Source organism: Cetorhinus maximus, chromosome 4 (assembly GCF_964194155.1).
Source record: "Cetorhinus maximus chromosome 4, sCetMax3.hap1.1, whole genome shotgun sequence".
Lineage (NCBI taxonomy): Eukaryota > Metazoa > Chordata > Chondrichthyes > Lamniformes > Cetorhinidae > Cetorhinus > Cetorhinus maximus.
This window is the reverse complement of record NC_135882.1, coordinates 170,793,596-170,814,267: the sequence shown is the minus strand read 5'-3', so window position 1 is coordinate 170,814,267 and position 20,672 is coordinate 170,793,596. Positions and strand designations below refer to the sequence as shown.

Below are 20,672 nucleotides of genomic sequence, written 5' to 3'. Positions count from 1 at the left end.
TACAGGGCATACAATAAATACATTGATAACCATTCTAAGTAAAGATTGCATTTTTCCTGCCCGAAGAACAAATTAAGCAGAGAGTACAGGCAACAGCCTACCAATTTTGGTACAGCCCATAAAAAGACTACATTTTAAAGGCAGATAGAGAATAGGAATATAAAATTATATGGCTTAGGTCACCGCAAGACCAAGGTTACAGGAATTGAGGGGGTAGAACTAATATTGAGGAAGAAAGCAACAATATAAAAGAACATTAAACAACTTGCAGACACCAATGTGAGGTGATGCACTGAAGGAAAAATTAAACAATCACCTACACCTTAGGAGAGAAGAAACTGAATGGTGTAGAAGAATAAAGGCAGCTAGAGATACAGGTGAATACATCATTAAAAGCATCATCGCAGGTCAGCAACCCAATTACTGCCTACCAACACAGGCAACTAAAAAGGTAATCAGGAAAACCAGGTCCACTACAACTTCCTGATTTTTCTTACCTTATAAACATACAGGTACTCCCTAAGGAAAGCTTCCTGCTGAGCAGCTGTTTGCTTACTGTCATTGATCAGAATATGCCTGAAGGCCGACACCGCATTGTCCAGCTGTCGCAAGGTAAAGGACTGGCGACCAATTGTGAAGTTAATATGATCCTCTGCCAGACTCCATCCTTTGCCTTTGTAAACTTGCATGGCTTGACTGTAACACCGCAAGGCATGTTTGCGCTGTAATAAAGCATATAACCAATTTGACCAAGATTCTCAGATTTGAGAAAGCAGTCTAAGTCATATACTGAGGATTTAATTGAAGCATGGGGTATCCAATGCATAAATGTTAAGAGTTTTAAGTATATGGGTGCTCCACGCATTAAGCACTTACCTAGAGATTTTTTTTTGTTAAATTGTGTACACTTATCCCAGATATTTACTCGGCTTGTCACTTACCTACAGGGCTGCTCCTTCTATGTTCTCAATTTCAATTCTCAACAAATGCACTCATGGTGGTTAGCCAAACCAAAGGAATTCCAATAAGACACTTTTATACTTGGATCACAAAGGGTCACTGATGGGAGTCTCTTCGCTGAAGAATCCTAGGCTCATACTTTGTGGCAAGTTGAAAGCACCTTTACGATTGCGCCTATTACCAAAGGTCAGTGGAATGGATTTACTCAGAATTTGGTTAAAAATACTCTTCATTTCACTCCTTCCCCAAGTGGATCCAGTATTTACTCTTCATCAGAGCTCGTTATGGAGGCAAAGTTTACTTTACCCGAATGGCCTAATTTCTGCTCCTATGTCTTATGGTCTAAGTAAAGTTCTATTGTTAAGTATAATCTGTGCTTTCTTTTTAGTTTGAATTTTTAATATATTGATTTGCCATGGTAGTCCAAGATATATAGTCTCTGTTGTTTGTTCATTATATCTCTAGTGTCAAGAAAACAAGGGAACGTAACATTTTTCTTCTGGCGATAACCCTGGCATATTTTCTTATGTACTGGAAGTCAGGCTGTAAGTGGGTTAAGAGCTAGTGATGGCAAGGGTTTAAAGTCAACAGTAAGAAGTTGTTTTGATATGTTAATGAACCAAAAGGAACTTCAATCAGTTTTACATAAAGCAATAACAGAAATAGTTTGAATTGAGTTGTTTTAGTTCAAAGGGGGATAAATGCAGATTGTAAAAAGGTGCAAGGAAGTGAGGTAAAGATAGGGTAAGTTTGTTTTTACAAGTCTAAGAGCTAAAGTAAAGAACGATTCAATCAATTCTGGGAAGAAAGCATTTCTGAAGAGACTGGTTGAAACAAGAGTGAGATCAAAAGGGAAGAAACACATTTAAGGAAATACTGAAGCCTATGTGAGGGGGTAGCTGCTTAGATCTCCCAGAAGACAGCAGGGTAGCTGGTCAGGACTCCCAGAAGACAGTGTGAACAAGGCCAGACTGAAAGAAGCAGTTGCTGCCAGCCTCAGAGGACACCCTGAGAAAAAAGCAGTGTGGCAAAATTACTGGAATGCTATAGATTTTAAAATCTATAAGGATAGTTGCTGAACAGAAAAGGGGAAGTTTAGCTCTGAGGGTAGTTAAGATTTGTGGAACTGTTTTAAAGTGCTGCTGAAGCCATTCTTGTGTTTAAATATAATTGTTTTTTTTCCCTTTACTATTTTAATAAATTTTTACTTTATTATAAAATCACCACAAGTAGTCGGGGAAATCATTTCCCAATTTCAGAACCGCTCCTTATATTATACAAATTGCAAAAACCATTTTGGCAGCTGTTTCAAGTTCCCTCTGGGATTTGAGCAGCTCGACATTTACCACCTGCCGTGCCATAACACTAGCGCAGGTCTTAAAATGGTTATAAAAAGTGTTCACCATTTGTGCTGCTTCCTGCTACCCAGATCACATTGTGCACAAGATTACCAAAGGAGTCTGGGCCTCCCCAGTAGACAGTGCATTTTCAGCGCACAAGGATCTGGAGTGGAACTTGAATCCTTGTCATCCTTTTCACACACTGCAACATCTTATCCCTTGCAGTTTGCTTTGGTGTTAGGATGACTTACTGTGGTTTCTATTTTAGTCTCTTGAGCCCAATATCCAAATCATTGATGGATACAGTAAAAGGCAGCCCCAGAACAGAGCCCTGTGGGACACACCACTCCCCAATTAAAACTGCCCTTAACTGGTCCTATTGTTCCCTCCCTTCTCTCCAGTTCGGAATCCAATTTTCCAACTTTCCTTCAATTACACACAACCTAACCTTCTCCAATAATCTTGTATACCAGTTTTTCCCCCAAAAGCTTTCTGAAGCTCTACGCAGGTCACATCTATTATATTTCTCCTATAAAATGTCACCTCTTCAAAGCACTCAATCAGATCTGTCAAGCACAATCTACATTTCAGAAAACTCTTGGCTACTTCTAATTACTTTTTTTAAAAATAGAGATATTTAACAATTTTGCATTTAAAGGTTCCTAAATTTTCCTCACCACAGATTTAAACCAACCAGCTTATTTCTCTTTGAAAATGGATAATTAGAATGGTCACTGTCCATTCGCTGACGCAAATCCACTCTCAACAGGATCCTGAAATAATATTCCTAGAGGCTCCAATATTTAGCCATTTTTCTCAGGATCGTCAGATGTATCCCATCAAATCTTTGTCCTCCTTTAGCTTCCTTCAATGAAATATTTCTCATCTCACTTTTAACTCCTCCCCAACATCCTTCTCGCTTGTAAAGTATTGTTAAAAGTCCTCAGCATATAGTTATCCTCCAGTTATTACTAAAATGCCAATTAATTCCCTTTTCCAGCCCACAATCAGGATACAACCGATTCTGTTTCCCATGCTTACATTAAATGTTTTCTGCTATGAGAAATTAAGACAGAAACGACCTACTCTAGTCTCTCATGATACACTGCAGGAATTCACCAAGGCTCCTTGGACAGCACCTTCCAAATCCACGGCCACGACCATCCAGAAGGACAAGGGCAGTAGATAGATGGGAACACCACGACTTGGAAGTTCCCCTCCAAGCCACTCACTATCCTGACTTGGAAGTATACCGCTGTTCCTTCACTGTCACTGGGTCAAAATCCTGGAACTCCCTCCCTAACAGCACTGTGGGTGTATCTACACCACATGAACTGCAGTGGTTCAAGAGGGCCTTCTTCAAAAGGGGAGCTAGGGGTGGGCAATAAGTGCTGGCCCAGCCAGCGAAGCCCACATCCCATGAATGACTATTTAAAAAATGCCTGTACCATTATTTTTTTCTATTGCTCACAAACCCGAGTCACATCCAGATAAGACTGCCTCAGCAATTGTCTAGATTCCGAAAATGCTAAGCTTGAAATATGATAGTGACCATGTCAGCAGTAACGTAATTTTTATTCTTATTGCACATATTTATCAATGTGCAAGATAAAAATTGCTGTGCAATGGTTTGAGTTAACTTTAAATAATGTTGTAACACTGCATTCCTTGATGCCCTTAGTATCCAAAATCTTATCAATCGCCATCTCAAATACACAATGACTAAGAATCCACAGCAAAGCTTGGAGCATCTCTGTAGTTTTACAAACTGTCATTCATTGTATACATATTTATTCATCAGTGCTGTGTTTCAGAGTTAGCTCAAAACTTAATGCTCAACTACTAAATATTGGGGAGCATCCATTACAGAACCTGCTTACTCGCCCATGCCTTCATTACTCTAGACCTGACTAGTCCAATGCACTCCTGGCCGGCCTCCCACGTTCCACCTTCTGTAAACATGAGGTTAATGGAAACTCTGTTGCCTATGTCCCAATCACCATCCTTATTTTCAAATCTCCCCCATATCTGCACTCATCTAATTCTGAGCTTGAGAATCCCCAATCTTAATTGCTCCACAATTGGTGACTGTGCATTCAGTTGCCTAGACCCCAAGCTCCAGGATTCTTTCCTTAATAACTTTTGCATCTCTCCACCACTCATTCGTCCTTTAAGATGCTCATTAAAACACAAGCCTGCCTCTTTGACCAAGCTTTTGGCTGTCTGCCCTATTATTGCCTTACATGGTTTGGTGTCAAATTTTGCTTTTAATGCTCCTGGGAAGCAACTTGTAACGTTTTATTAAATCAATGGCTGTATAAACACAAGTAGTAGTACTTGTACCATTAGGCCATGAGCATAAACAGTGGCTTATGTACACAGTAACATATTAGGTTATGGGCTGCTGCATCAACTCCATGCATTCCATCAAGCACTAACGCTACAATAAAACTTGCAGGAAATCAACTGATGGCACATCTGGGGAATATTTTTCAGAACACACGAAAAGGAACTGACGTCAAAACACAACGACAATGAAACATGTGTCCCCATGTTTATGTATTAATTTTATGAACAGAAGTTTCCAGTTCTAGATCCCATCCATTGCCATTCTCCCAGTCGTATGTCAATACCATTTTGTTACTAGCCCAAGGCATTATGACTGCACAGTCTTAGCAATCCAAGGCCCTATTCGTCAAAGACATTACATCAAACTTACAATGGTTACGGGCAAGGTCTGCCTTCTACAAAATATATCCTTTCTCAAGTTAATTTCATTTTGCATTAGTTCACAAGGGACGATATAGCTGGATACCCATTAAGTAACAGTCAAGAGAACAAGTTATTCTGAAATCTTACAAGGCGGCCAATTTACCTGGAGCATATTTTTAATGCAAGAAAATATTCAGCATCAAAAATGCCAACAACTGAATCCTCAAAACCGGAATAACTGAAAGACTTTACCCAAATAATGCATGACAAAACCGTCTACCATATAGACACACACAAAGCAGAATTAACCATCTAAATGCATCCCTACATATCCATTACAGCAAAAAAAATCCATTAAATATACTATTCGAACACCATGCTTACCTGGTCTGCTTTGCCAAATCGATGCCCAGCTAGAATCATATGAAAAGCGAATTTGCGTACCATAGGAGAACGCATGTTGATGAAACAGTGAGCAGCTTGTTCTAGTAAAAGTGCACTTCGGAGGTCAGAATCCTGCATTTAAAGAAAGACATGGGTCTTTCATATCTTTGCAAGTTGATTTCAACACAAGTTCCCCAAATCTAAATTGATATATTTGAGGACTTTTCTCTTCAATTAGTATCCAGCTTAGACGTAAGCAAAGGCTGAGAAATAAATAATTCATTACACCAACCAACACAAGCACATTTTAAACTTGCGCTGTAAAATGAAAATAACATTACATTGAACAAAAGATCCCCTAGGAGCTCCTTAAATCAACATTCTTTCCTCTTTTGCAAAATTTGTGCTCTTGGGCAATCTAATGCCCGAAGCAGCCCCTTACCTACTCTTGCTGTCTGTTAATCTCAACCAGCTACTTTGGTATCAAAGTTTTCACCATTGGAGTTGATAAACCAACTACAGACTTTGACAGATTGGAAGGCAAACCTGAAGGTTTCAGTGGCTGTATCTGATGAAACTTCTCCGGATCCAAGTACCTCCAATGCTTGGTCACATAAGTTGATCTGAAACATGGCTGAGCTAAAATTTCCTTTTTGGGTTACTCATGGATACATTCCAGCTCCCTGCAATCAATTCCTTCCCTGGCCTTGGAGTGCAGAAGCACCTCTGTGCTGAATCAGAACGCAAAGCCTCCATTCACTGTCACAAGCAGAGCTCTGACACTCTTGAAGCCAGGATAGCCTGCCAGTGAGTCAATTATATCTAGTTCACATTTCATTTTAACAACGTTCATGCAATGATGAGACAGAATGAAAAAGAATATGATAAGGGCAAAGAATGGGGCAGTGGAACGAACTGGATTACTCTTTAAAGAACTGATGTGGATTTGATGGGCTGAATGGCCTCCTTCTGGCTATAATATTCTATGTTTCTAAGGCTTCATGGAGAAGGGCATTCAATATTCACAGCTTTCAAACCTCTTTCCATTGACTGAAGCCTTAGACAGCAGATATCAGCCAAAATACCCCAAGTAGCCTCCAGTGGATCGTTAATATGCTGGCTCCTAGGGCAAGGAGAAACTTTTGCGCAACATGGAAAAACAAATTGGGAAAACCTTTGCTGCATGACTAAATTAAACAAGACAGGCTATGGACTAAACAAGAAGTAACCACACCAACAAGCTGAGCATTCGATATGGTTCACAAATCAAAGCTTCAGGTAACTGCAGGCACCAGCCACTAAGGAAAAGCATCCTTGAATGATTTTCCCTGTGTGATCAAAGCATATAGGTGCTGAATATAAATTTTTAATCAGAATTCTTTACGTTAAAATTCAATTAACTAACTGCCTTATGTTGCATTATATTGGAATATTTCAATAGCAAAGAACTGATACATCACATTACCACTGTCGAATAATTAATTTGGCTTATTTTCCAAATCGCCCGCTTACTATTGCATTAACATTATCCTATGTCATTAAGGCCAGCCACAATAAATTGATGGAAATATAACAATATCATTTCACTATCTGAGATGATCACAATTCAAATGGCAAGTTATTAACCAACCCATTAGTGAGAACACAATCGCTCCTCCGTGAACAGACTTCAAATGAAAAAAAATTGTTGTTTTAATTGTTTTGCTTGTTAGATTCAGAAATATTTTTCCTTATAGAAGCCAAAAGGTTAAGATATAGTTGGAAGAGATCCATCCTCACAGGGTTATCAGAGTAATCTCAGAATTGTCTCAAGTGAGCCATAGGCAGATATTTTACCTCACTGGTATCTATTACATACATAGACATTCCATTGGACAATGTTAAAAGCAACTGTATAATCATGCTTGTGCAGCATGGACAAAAAAATGTTCAAACAACAAAAATACTCCAATTACAGTTTATGCAACACTGAAGTACACCACCAGTGAATTATCAAACTCTAATGGAAAGGAATTTCCAACTTTTCCTACCTCACTTGTCATCCGGATAAGAAGGGTTGCAGCCTCCGAATATTTGGCTTGGCTTTTTAAAATTTCAGCACTTAGTAAAGTACACCGTTCAGCGAGTACCAGGTTCCTAGGATGGAGCAATTTTAAAAATTTAAAATTCCAAGTTGCATCTAGTTAACCAAACTAAAATCATATTAATTTCCTTGTATTTTAGGCTGATAGCAACTGCTAATTCCACCAAGTGGTAATTAACTTAGGAATCAGGTGGAAAAACTCTTGCCCAAATTGTCCTTGAATTCCACCCCCCCCGCCCTTTGAGACAATGAAAAAAAGCTGCTGAGCCCATCCCTGTCAATCAAATCTACTGCAAAACCAATTCCAGCAACCACACTTGGACCATAAGTGCGTCCAACTAGGCTACACTAAGTGCGAGACTAGCGTTTACTTGCGTTGAAAAAAGTAATCTTTACAGACAAAATGTATCATTGTGTTCCAATTCAGCTCCAATTTTATTAGGTTTAAAATGGTATACAACTTGCACTCTTCTTCCAGCATTAAAATCAAACATAATGGCTTCCATATAAACACTGACTTAAAGGACGTGAAATCACATCTCAAACTCTCTCGAACCTTCATAGTGAACAGCTTAAGTTTACCCTCATGGTAAATGATTCCAAGAATCTTCTCTGCACCCTCTTTACCTCAGCAAAAGCCTTCAGAGAACATTTGGACAAAGGCAAGATGGGATACAGTGGGTTTATCAGTTACAGCTACAAATCTTGCTTAGACTGTATTGTAAATTATTCCTTCCAATACATCTCAATGTGAGACTTGCTTAGATGAGGCCCGCTCACGTTAATTTCCTTCAAGTATTTTACAGAAACTCAAGACAAAGGTCAAGGCATGTGGAGTCAGAAGGCAGGTAGCAAAATGCATTAAAAGATGACTACAAAACAGAAAAATGAGGGGTAGGAATTAAGGGTGATTGCATACTGGTAGAAAGTGGGAAGTGGTATGCTGCAGGGATCTGTAATGGAAACACTGTGGTTTACCATTACATTAATGATTTGAACTCAGCACTTGGATGAAGCATTGAAATTTGCAGATGATACCAAATTGGTTGGGGGAGGGGGAGGTACAGCTAATAATCTAAAGACAATACCAAAATACACGAAGACAAACAGGCTTGCAAAGCAGGCAGGCAAATGGCAAATGAAACTAAGTGAGTGAAGTGAGGAGGCTCATTTTGGTCGGAGGAATAGAGGTTACTTATTCCTTGGAAGGTATGGAATGAAATGAAGTAGAAGAGCAAACAATCTGAAAATAGATCTATAAATTATTAAAAGTAGCAACATAAGTTGATAATGAATGCAAACAAAGTTACTGGGGCTCATTTCTAGAGGGGCAGAATACAAAAGCAGGCAATGTTAAATTGGAAAAGAAACTTGGTTAGATTAGTCTTGCCATACTACACAGTTCTGGTCTCTATACTACAGAAAGGATACTGAAGCACTGGGAAGTGTAGAAAATATCTAAAAGGACATGACTGGAATTGCAAGGATGTAAGGATCAAGAAAGATTGAACAGGGTGAGGTTCATTACTCAGGGGAGGGGACAATGATTAAGAGGAGACGCAAAAAAGGATTTTAAAATTACGGGAGGGGTTAAACAGGATGGATGTGGAGAAACTGCTCCCACTTGCAGCTAAGTCCAGAAGAAGGGGCATAAATGGGAGAGATAGCCACCAACAGATCAATTTTTTTTTAAATGCAAGAAGAAGTGGTGATTCAATGGGACTCGCTGACACATTAAATAGTTGAAGTAGACAGCAACCATACCTTTAACGGGGGGCTTGGAATATGCACGAGGTAGGAGAGAATAAAGGTGTATGAGATGAGAATATTGGCTGGGGGCATGTGTTTAAAGTGGGTGGAAACTCAGAATATAAAACACTACCCCAGACCGGTTCAGTTAAATAGCCCATTTCCATGCTGCAGGCTCGATATAATTTTATGCAATCAAACAGATAAAACTCTGCATTCGCACTCCATCCAAAACCTTACTAACCCTGTAACGTCTGAGTATTCGTCTTTGGTTTTCATGCAAGTTTAAATGTAAGGGTTATTCAATCTATTGACGACAGACATATTCCTTGCATTGATGTAAGCAAATAAACACATGAAAATATGATACTGTAACTTTTACGATTTCTCTCTCTCAAAAATTTAGATGTAAATTTAAGAAGTCCTCCTCCAAACAACAAACAGGGTTTTTTCTTAAAGAAATGCACCCAAATTTTCTCTCTTCACTCCACTGACTGATGCTAGGGTACAAGTCAAATCACCCCAAGCCATTTTTTTCCCCAGTACTTCATTACAATCAACCATTCCCTACACAAGCCTCTGTGGACCACTCAGCTTCGAAGAGTCATACAGACTCAAAATGTTAACTCTCGGGGTGGGGCGGGGGGGGCAGTACATAGGGATGTCAGCCAAGCCCATATTAATCTAACATGTACACACTTAAATTTTTCAGTGAGGGTCAAATGGAAAGTTACCATGAGTGGGAACCCCAGCTGACCTCTTATTAGCCCAGGAGCACAGAGGTCACTGCAGCATCCTTCTATTAATCTAGCTCTGAGTGGCGAACTCAACCAAAGATCAATTAAACTTGGGTTCCTTCTGATCTCAGCCTCTCAGTTCCACAATGGCTGTGAACCAATAAAGCCCGAGGAGAAATATCGTTGATTCAAGATAAGATGCATCAAGAAAAGTGCAAACTCATGATGATTTTTTTTTTATGTTCCTCTACATAAAGGAGGAAGCTGGCTTTCCTGTTTCTACGTGCTTCAAATTTCAATATCCTTCAAATGACACTAATCTTACATGGATGCTCTGAAATCTTGTCTACATAGGCTCATCACTATCTTTTCTGCATTAGAATCCGAGGTTATTTAGGTACTATCAGCAGCAATTCATCACTACCTGCAAAATCCACACCCCCTTTACTAGCTTTTCAATCTTTCATGCACTTGAACAAAGTCCTCCACAATTATATCATTTTTAGTGTGTAAAATACGTCACAAACCTCAAAGGGAATCCTAAATTAAAAATCACCTTCACTTGTCCCTTTGCATGTGGCTCAACAAGTACTCCGCTGCTATGAATTTCATTTCTATTCTACACAGTCATTCCTCTTTAACCTTTGCTCGATTAAGTTACCAACTCCTGCTTTCACTCTCCTGATGCAAGGCCATCACAGTAAACTCAAAGCTGGTTCCTAACCTGAAAAGAGCTTCAAGCCGGTACAGAGTTAGCTTTTCCACCTCCCCACTGACCGTTAATTCCCAATTGACTTGACCAAGATGCCACATACTTGCAGAGGTCCTTGTATGTCTGAATAGCTGTCTCCATGTAATGGGTGGGATATTGTCTCTGTGCTCCAGGCTGAAGAAAAACTGATGCTGCTGCCATTTCCTTCGATATGTTAAAATTTTTTAAAAAAGGAAGCATTACTCTCAAGTGTTAATATCCAACATTTCTACAACGTAACTTTACAATATATTTTTCTTAAGAGTTAGTTTTTAAAAAGGTGTCTGATATGCAACATTATTAAATGGATCAAGAATAAAAACCTTAATAAAAAAGGTGAATATCACATGCATCAATAACAGTTACAGTCAGGTCCAGCGGATTAGGAAATCAAGGATGAAAGTTATGTTCAATTGCACCTCCATGCAGTATTTCAATCTCTCAACATTACTCAAGATATCCACTCTATTCAACTCTTCCTCAAAAGAAAGGCAAAATTAAATTACTGACTGGATACCAGTCTGAGAAAAAGTAGATTTAGCAAGGTACAAGATTAAAGTGGATATTATAAAGGTATCCCATGCAAGGCACAACAGGTTCAATGCCATCCTGGTCCACATAAGCAAGTGCCAACTTCCTCATAGAACAATGCAGCAAAGGAGGCGGCCATTTGGCCCATTGTGTCTGTGCCAGCTCTTTGAAAGAGCTATTCAATGAGTTCCACACCCACAGCTCTTTCTCCATCGCCCAACAAATTCTCTCAGGTCAAATATTTATCCAATTTCCCTTTGAAAGTTACCATTGAATCTGCTTCCATGAGACTTTCAAGCTGCGCATTCCAGGTAATAACTTGCAATTTAAAATATTTCCTCCTATAGTCTCTGGTTCTCATGCCAATTATCTTAAATCTGCAGTGAATTTTAATGCCAATGGTTTAGTTGTTCAACATCTTAGAAAGAGAATCTATAATAAAATGGCTTAGTAAATAATATATTAAGTAGCAGGGTGTAAGGGAAGGGTAGCACCTTTCAGAAGCAGGTTCGCCTCACTCTTTGGAGTGGCCCATCCTGTACTGGTCTTCACCTGTGGCTCCAAGTAGCTTTTAGCATGCAACATCCTGGTTTCAACAGGTGGGTCAAACCAGGGAGGGTAGCCGTCAGGTCTCCTACCCTCAGCGACTTAGGGATTTGGCTATCTTAGCATGCGAAAGATGGCAGGACAAAATACCAGGCACGGAGGTGCTCACCTGAGCTGGCATGCCAAGCATCCACATCGTATTGAGACAGTCACAACTGAGTTGGACTGGTCATAGAGACAGAACGTTTGACACTTTTACCAAAACAAATCTTCTATGGAGAGTTTGAGTCTGGGATGTGCCGTCATGTTGCTACAAGGATACTCTGGAGGCTTCACTTAGGAGTTTTGATATCCATTTACACTGGGAGAAGCACGCCCAGGATCATTGTAACTGGTTCAACCAAATAAAAAAAAAAAGGTGCAGACTCCCTTGAAAGCACATACGAGAGGCAGAGAAAACACACAAGCAGAGGAAAACACCAGAAAGCAACTTGGCCAAAATTCAACTGTCTGTAGTATCCTGTCCTATTTTCAGCAGAACCTTCCAGACGCAGTTCGGCCTTAGCAGTCGGCTACGTACCCACCAGAACCCTACCAAACACCCCAGATGACAAACATGGCCATACGCGCCTCCAAAGATGGGAAAGATTAAATAATGAATCTCTCAGGCCAGGGAGCTCTGAAATCTGATTTTGATTACAGCCTAGGGTGGAGGTAAAGGTTGCGTGGGGTAGGGAAAGAAAAAATAATGAAACCAGGATCCCTTCCTTCATCCTTAACCAGTAGCCCCTGCTGAAAGTGCACAGATTGGCTCAACTGTGACTGAATTTTACCTCCAGTTTGAAAGGGAGAAGAGCGGGGCCAGGACTAGCATTTTAAATTTAAATAAGGGCAGCTGAATGGGCATGAAAGCTGAGCTGGCTGAAGTGAACTGGGATACAAGGCTAGGGTGATAGATCAAGAGAGAAGCAGTGGCAAACATTTGAGGGGATATTTCAGAACAAGTATATCCCTACTAAAAAGAAAAATTCTAAGGGGAGGACCCACCACCCGTGGTTAACTAAAGGAGTTAAAGAAAGCATCAAACTTAAGGACAAAGTATATAAACTGCGCAAAGATGAGCAGTCAGAATATAAAGAACAGCAGAGAATGACTAAAAGCTTAATTAGGAGAAAAAGAAGCTAGCTAGAAGTGTAAAATCGGGAAGCAAGAATTTAAAAAGGAAAAAAGTAAAGTGAGTGTTGGTCATCTACAGAGTGACAATGGGAGCTAATAGTAGGTAATAAGGAAACGGCGCATGAAATGAACAAATATTTTGCTTCTGCCTTCACTATAGAGGATACAAAAAAAAATTCCAGTAATAGCTGTAAATCAGGAGGTGAAAGGGAAGAGAACTTGGTGAAATTACAATCACTAGGGAAGCGGTACTGAGCAAACTGGTGGAGCTGTGGACTGACAAGTCTCTGGGTTCTAGTGGACTTCAAGTCTTAAAAAGGTGGCTGAGGTAGTTGATGCATTGGTGTTAATTTTACAGAATTAACTAGATTCTGGAAAGGTTCCATCAGAAAGTAGCAAATATAACCCCTCTTTTCAAGAAGGGAGGGAGGCAGTTAGCTTGACGTCTGCCGTGGGGAAGGTGTTAGAATCGATCATTAAGGACGTTATAGCTGGGCACTTAGAAAAGCTCAAGGTAAATCGGGAAGTGTCAGCATGGTTTTATGAAAGGGAAATCATGTTTAATCAATTTATTGGAGTTCTTTGAAGGAGTAACATGCGCCGTAGATAAAGGGGAGCCTGTAGACGTGACTTGTACTTCCCAAAGGCATTAGGGGGTAACATAATAGCATGGATAGAAGATTGGTTGGCTGGCAGAAAACAGAGTATGTATAAATGGGTCTTTTTCTGATTGGCAGGATGTGAAGAGTGGAGTCCTGCAGGAGGTTGTGCTGGGGCCTCAAGTTCTTACAATTTACATCAATGACATAAAGGAGAGGAGTGAAGGCATGGTAGCTAAATTTGCAGATGACATAAAGATAGGCAGGAACGTATGTTGTGAAGAGGACATAAGGAGATTACAGATGGATATAGATAGGTTAAGTGGGCAAAAATCAGGCAGGTATAATGTGGGAAATGTGAAGTTATTCACTTTGGCAGTAGGAATAAAAAAGCAGAGTATTACTTAAACATAGGGCGGTTGCAGAATTCTGAGGTGCAGAGGGATCTAGGTGTTCTAGTGCATGAGTCAAAAAAAGTTAGTATGCAGGTGCAGCAAGTAATTAAGAAGGCTAATGGAATGCTATCCTTTATTACGAGAGGGATTGAACATAAAAGTAAGGATGTTATACTTCAGTTATACAGGGCATTGGTGAGACCACATCTCAAATAGTGTGCGCAGTTTTGGTCTCCTTATTTAAGGAAAAATGTAAATGCTTTGGAGGTAGTTCAGAGGACGTTTATTAGATTGATACCTGGAATGAGCAGTTTGTCTTATGAGGAAAGGTTAGAGAGACTGGGCTCATTTCCACTGAAGTTTAGAAGAGATTTGATTGAAGTATACAAGATTCTGAACAGTATTGACAAGGTGGTTGTGGAAATGATGTTTCATCTTGTGGGTGAGTCCAGAACTAGGGGGCAGTGTTTTAAAGTTAGAGGTTGCCCTTTTAGGACAGAAATAGGGAGAATTTTTTTTCTCCAAGGGTTGTGCAACTTTGGAACACTGCCTCAAACTCCGTCTCAGAAGGCAGTGGAGGTGGGGTAATCAAATATTTTTAAAGACGGAATTAGATTGAATCCCTTGTCCAATGAGAATCTAAGGCTATTCGGAGTAGATGGGAATTTGGAATTCGATCAGCTATAATCTTATTGAATGGTGGAGCAGGCTCGAAGGGCTGAATGACCTACTTCTAATCCTATTTCGTATGTTCATAAGATGCCTCCCATGATCAAACAGCTTATGGATGTCATCAATATTGACAAATAATGGCCATCTAAGCAAATCACCAGAGGAACACCAGCACCTCTGTTCATACCTCAAGGAATTCATGCCAAGAAAGGCAGGGAGAAAAGGAATCTGGCAAAAAAGTGCAAAAAAAATTTTGGATCTTAAAGATATGGAAGAGGGCCTCATATACGACACACCAGAATAACATGCAATATGCTGTTTTGGATTAGGGTCATTAATCTTGCAGGCAACCCTCGCGTACTGACACACCCATTATGTTTTCTACAAGAGAGTGGTTGAAAAGCATTCTCATTTGATTATTACACATATACAGAGTGTAGCTGTACACAGTAAAAAAAAAATCAACATTTATAGAACAGATTTGCCCAGTCCAGAATCTCATGAGCTAAATTAAATTGAGATTATGTTTATTTTAATTTATGTTCATTTTTGGAAGTTTTTTTTTAAATACAAGTGGTTTGTCTTTCTTCTAGTCTTTCTGGTTCTGTTATCTACCTCTGGTCACTCATACTTTATGGATGTTTAAGCTAATAATTATTTAATGTTTCAATCCTTGGACATTTCTTCCCATGTCTACAGTTACCGTTAAGCATCAGTTCCCCATTGCTAATGTCTCAGCACGAATGTCAGGTTAACAAAGAAGCAGTGGTGGAGTCAAGAAAAATGCTGGAGAGGTAGAAGGGACATGAGCGCACATGTACAATTACATCCCACCCTCAGGGACTGCCAAAGCGACATTGTTGACCTAGGATGAAAATCCACTGCTGGAGACAATTTGCGTTTTTATTCTTTCATGGGATGAGAGCGTCACTGGCAAGGCCAACATTTGTTACCCATCCCTAATTACCCATGAGAAGTTTGGACATGCAAAAGCAGCAGCAAGCAAGCAGCAACACAGAGCTGGGAAAGAGGCGGCGACATGGAGAGGATGGAGTGGTCGAATGCAGAATAGTCAAACAGGACTAATGCACTGTGGTGAGAATGTCGTTCATAATTTCGATTAGGGTTACTTCAGTGCTATGGTAGGAAAAGATTTCTGATTGAAGGGCAGGGTGGGCACAGGAGACAGGACATCAAAGGACTCTAATGATGAAATATGCAGAAATTACAGTATGGAAACAGGGTCAGATTGTGCCAAATTAGCCGATGCAAACAGTTTTAACCACATTTCAGCAACCCGTTCCTACATCCCTTCAACCACCTATCCAAACTAACATTTAATGATGATAGTTTCAACCTCAACTTCTCAACTGTCCTCTGTTCTAAACCTCTTACACTTCATCTTGTATCTATGGGCCCTCACACTTGACTCTAACTAGTGGAAACAGCCTGCTCCTAGCAATCCTGTTCCATTCTTTCATAACTTTAAACACTTCCATTATATCTTTCTATAAGCTGCTGTGCTCTTAAATGAAAAAAAGAATTTTGCAAGTCTTTCAAGTCCTCATAAAGGCAGCATCCTACTGAAATTTGCAGTGACATATTTGAAACCTCAATATTCTTTCTATAGTCCAGTCCAATACTATATACAATGCTCCAACAGGAGGTCTTAAAGATGTTTTTTTAATTCAGCTCATCACCCCCTCTATGCTTCGTATTTTACAATGCTTCAGGCAAAACCTAGAATTCTATTAACTTTTTAATTATTCAGTTTTATCAACCCAAGCTGCTGCCTTTAATATTCTTTGAACTTTTAACTCCAAGTGCCTCTGCTGCTCCACAATTTCAAGCTCACTTCCGTTCCATTATTATTTTTTAAAATAAAAATGAAACTTACACACACACAATTCTATCTGCCACATTTTGAGTTTCCTTTGGCCTTCTACAGAATTAATCATCTCTCCTATTTTGGCATCATCGGCAAATTTCAACAGCACTCTCTCTCTCTGGGCCTGTACCTAAATCGTTGACACACAGTTTCAGGGGTGACCCAAAACTGGACCCTGGGGGACACCACAATACTCTTCCAACTACTCTGGAAAAACTTGCGTTAACTCCTATTGGTTTCTCTTCTAATCAACTTCAAATCCAATTTGCTTTCTTCCTCGTTAATTCCATACCTATCAACCTGCTTGAGTAAGCTCGTGTGGCACATTGTCAACTATTTCCTGAAATTCATGTACCACAAGAGCTCCTGGCGTGTTCCCCCCTACCCCCTGCCATCTAAAATGTTAGTTACCTCCTCAAAGAATTCCACGAAGTTTGGCAAACATGATTGCCCCTTTCAAATTCCATGTCAGTTAGTTCTAATTCATTATTTCTTCGCAGCAATTTCAACCTCAATTGAAGATTCTAAACAGTCTTCAAGTTTACTGGCCGGTAATTAGCTCAGTCTCCCTTTTTAAAAATGGGCACTGCATTGGCCACACTCCAGTTCGTCAGCACACATCCATATTCAGTAAAGCAAAGAAATTTTGTTGAGGCCTACTGGAGTTACCTCCTTCAACTGCTTCATGGTCCCAGGATGTATCCCAATTAGGTCCTGGCACTTTGTTTTCCCCCTTAGCCTAGTTAATTTACCTAAACTTTCAAACTGACCACTCTGGTCACTCATGCCATTCTCAACTACTTATGGATTCAGCACCTGCCCAACATTCTTCTCTGGAGCAAAGGTCAATGGAATCCTTTTTTAATGCCTTGTTATTTTCTGATTATCCTGCAGTCTTTAACAATTCTGTTTTTACTGAAGTATCTGCAGAATACTTACCGTTTCTTTTGACGTGTTTTGATTTTGTTTCCCCCCTCATAGTTCCTTTTAAGGTTTCTCCATTTCTTTCTTTAATCATTTAGGTTTCTTTCATTATTCTGTTAGTCCTCGTCTTCAATTTTAGTTGGTTTCTAACCTCAGCTTATCTATGGCATCCTAAAATTAGTCTAAAACATATGTGTGCCTTTGCAATCTCAGTGTCAATCCACAGTCCTGTGTGCCAACTTCTCCTTTCACCTAATTCACAGACTGGCTCCTGGTTTCACTAAAACATGTCCTAATCCAATCTGGTATTTTAGTTTTTGTACTGACCTTTTTCCACTTTCTAAAGGGCTGTCAAACCTCATAATGTGATCACTGCACCCAAGACTGAAAGAGAGTTTGAAGATGGGACAGTGGTGAGTGATGACAGATGAGTTGGGTGTTTTTTTTTTCCCCTCCCCCCTCGAAAGATGGTGGTGGGGGAGCAGAGTGGATTAACAGAAATAAGCCAAAAAAAACAACATACCAAAGCAATTCAAGTCAAACTGGAAACTTGGTCAATAATGCTAAATAATCATCAGTAGGCTAGGTCAATGAAGAGGTAGCAGGCGAGACTAAACGCTAAAATGAAAAGTAGAGACTAGGGAGAAGGAACATTGTGGGTTACACAGTGAATGCTAACATGCTTGAGGCAACAAGAAGAAAGACTGAAGGTTTTGTTGAAACTTTGGTTCACCATTTGTAACAAAGAAAATTGAGGATCTATGGCTATAGCCTTAACATAAATCAAAACGGTGACATACTGCTAACTCAGGTAAGTGAAGCCACATTTGAAATGTTACCTCTACTTTAGTTCCCACACTATAAATAACATAGGATTACTAAAAGGTCAGAGGCTAATTTCTGAACAAAAAAGATCAGTTAGGGGTTTTTGATTCTCGGGAGAGCAGGAAGATAATCAAGCTGAACGGATAGAGATAATAAGCTCAAAAGGTACAGAAAATTCTGATCCAAGAAATACTTCTGAACACAATATTCCAGAACAAGCTTTCACAGGTTAGAATTAAAGGTGTCAAAAGAATAGCAGAATGTTTTTAAGAGGGTAAGAAGATTGTGAAATGGACAAACTGTTCATCCAGGGCAGGTTTATACATTTTTTTTTTAAAAAAAAGGACTGGATGATTTCTTGCTACTTCTAAAATCACAGTAAACAACCCACAAAAGGTTTGGAAGGAAAAGCTAGAACAATAATCTTTTGTCACAGATGTTACAACTTGGGTGTACTTTCCCATATGTAGAAACCGTTTCAACAGTAGTTTTCAAAAGGAAATTGGAAAAATATTTGAAAGGATTGCAGAGATGAGATAATATCTATATTCGACTTTGAAAGAGCTGGCACAGACTGAATATGTCAACTGACCTTGGTCTGTGCTGTACTATTCCATGATTCTACGTATGTTACAATGAAGTACTTTCAAAGTGCCAGCAACTAAGTTGGAAAATTACTTATATACACTTAAATATTTAAGTGGGGCAAGTTACATGCATCAAGACACATTCGTAGCCATGGCTTTGACCTTGTTTTTGCATATTCACTCATTGGATCATTGTTTGTCCATGGCTTCAAGCTGAGGAAGGCAATTAAAGTTGTAAACGTTCAATTATCCACTCAATGCCACTGAGATGAATGAGAGTTGTGCCAATAACTAACATTGCACTTTGGTTTAACTCCAATCACTGAACAACTTTAGCAGTGACTTTTTTTTGTTAAAAGTGACTTTGTTAAAAGAGAGGAACTTAACTGAGTTTGGCAACACTATTTTATGAGGCACACGGAAGCACATTTGCCACCACAGTCATTTATTTTCCCATGGTGGGGGCAGGGCTGGGACTGAGAGCAGCTGGGGAAACAAGCAAGGCACAGACACACACCTTGAACGTATCATGCATTGCTCCTTAAAATCAATATGAATCTCAGTGTGGAGATAAATCAATGCATAATTTTCAAAATATTGTACATATCCATAACACCCAGGCTTTTTGATGTCCTCTCCCAATTTATCAGTTTAATAATTTGGGTAGTTAAGCACTAACCAAAGCCCCTGCTGCATATAGCATTGCTTGATCATTGAGGAAATCTTTCTTTGCCGTATGGTAGCAGTTGTAAGCCAGGTCATAATGTTGAACTAAGAAACACAGATCGGCCATTTTTCTTATCTGCAACTCTGGAGCTTCCGGTGGATACCTGATTAAAATGAAGCAGCGAAATAAACGCAATCAGACCAATGCAGTATGTAAAGTCAATGGTGAAAACCCATTTCCCCCAGATTGTTAGAAGTCCCAGACTCGGACATGCCAATTTATATTGACCCGCAGGCATACACATCTAAAGCATTTCTTGTTCTCTCTTACAAAACAGAGCTACCTCATCTTTCAGGAAAGTGTCAAAGTTTTGCAATTCAGAACCAATCGCTGTGTACTCAAAAACATATCCAAAAGGGATATTACATGGTTGGCTCTGAATATTATTCTCCTTTTCAAATGCAACGAATCCAAGCCTATAAAAATTGTTCCTATTTATCTTCCTGCCCTACAATAAATATTTGGTTTTTGAACAAGACCATGAAAACCTTCCACCCAGAAGTTAACCCAACCTGAGTAAACCTGGCTTGGTACTTCATTTATTTTCAAATATATAAAAAGTCTTTCCAACCTTTCCACCTTTATTACTCCCACAACACCCTCCCCCTAACATTCAAGGTTATGGCCCTTCAATTTCTTCCTCTAATGTTTGATTCTTTATGGTGGAATTGTTCCACAGCTCGTCTATCTGATTTCCCTCATCTTTCAACATTTCAGTGTTTGTCATAATTTCTCCAGAGTAGTACCCCAAAACAAAGTCATACACAGCCAACAGTAAATTCGTCCTTTCACTATGGAGTTTTGAATTTAAACATTTGTAATTAATTAATTAATTCAGTCTTTTTGAATCAATTTGAACCAAGAGAATTTTGCCGAAAATACTTACAATAAGCTGCTAGCATTTTTAAGTTCATTTATGGTTTTCTCCGGCACTTTACTCCCACTGAACCATTTTTTAGTAGCCGTGAATAAAGAGCGACTTAGACCTTTTCTAGACACCAGCTGCAGAAACAAAAGTGGTGTATCAGAAGTTAATTAAAATCTACAACATGAATAATGCATCAGTTTAGGCCTCCACAGCACCTT

The 20,672-nt window shown here is 39.4% G+C and overlaps 1 protein-coding gene across 2 annotated transcripts in view; it reads right to left on the bottom strand.

Moving 5' to 3' along the window:
* trappc8 (trafficking protein particle complex subunit 8) overlaps positions 1-20,672 on the bottom strand; it is a 151,809-nt gene that overhangs the window by 64,845 nt on the left and 66,292 nt on the right. For both annotated transcript variants that reach the window (XM_078541129.1, XM_078541130.1), the window contains 6 exons: positions 20,473-20,588; positions 19,539-19,689; positions 10,781-10,881; positions 7,427-7,532; positions 5,397-5,528; positions 498-722 (listed from right to left, as the gene is read on the bottom strand). In XM_078541129.1, coding sequence (XP_078397255.1) covers positions 498-722; positions 5,397-5,528; positions 7,427-7,532; positions 10,781-10,881; positions 19,539-19,689; positions 20,473-20,588 — 831 coding nt within the window. The remainder of the gene's footprint in view (positions 1-497; positions 723-5,396; positions 5,529-7,426; positions 7,533-10,780; positions 10,882-19,538; positions 19,690-20,472; positions 20,589-20,672) is intronic.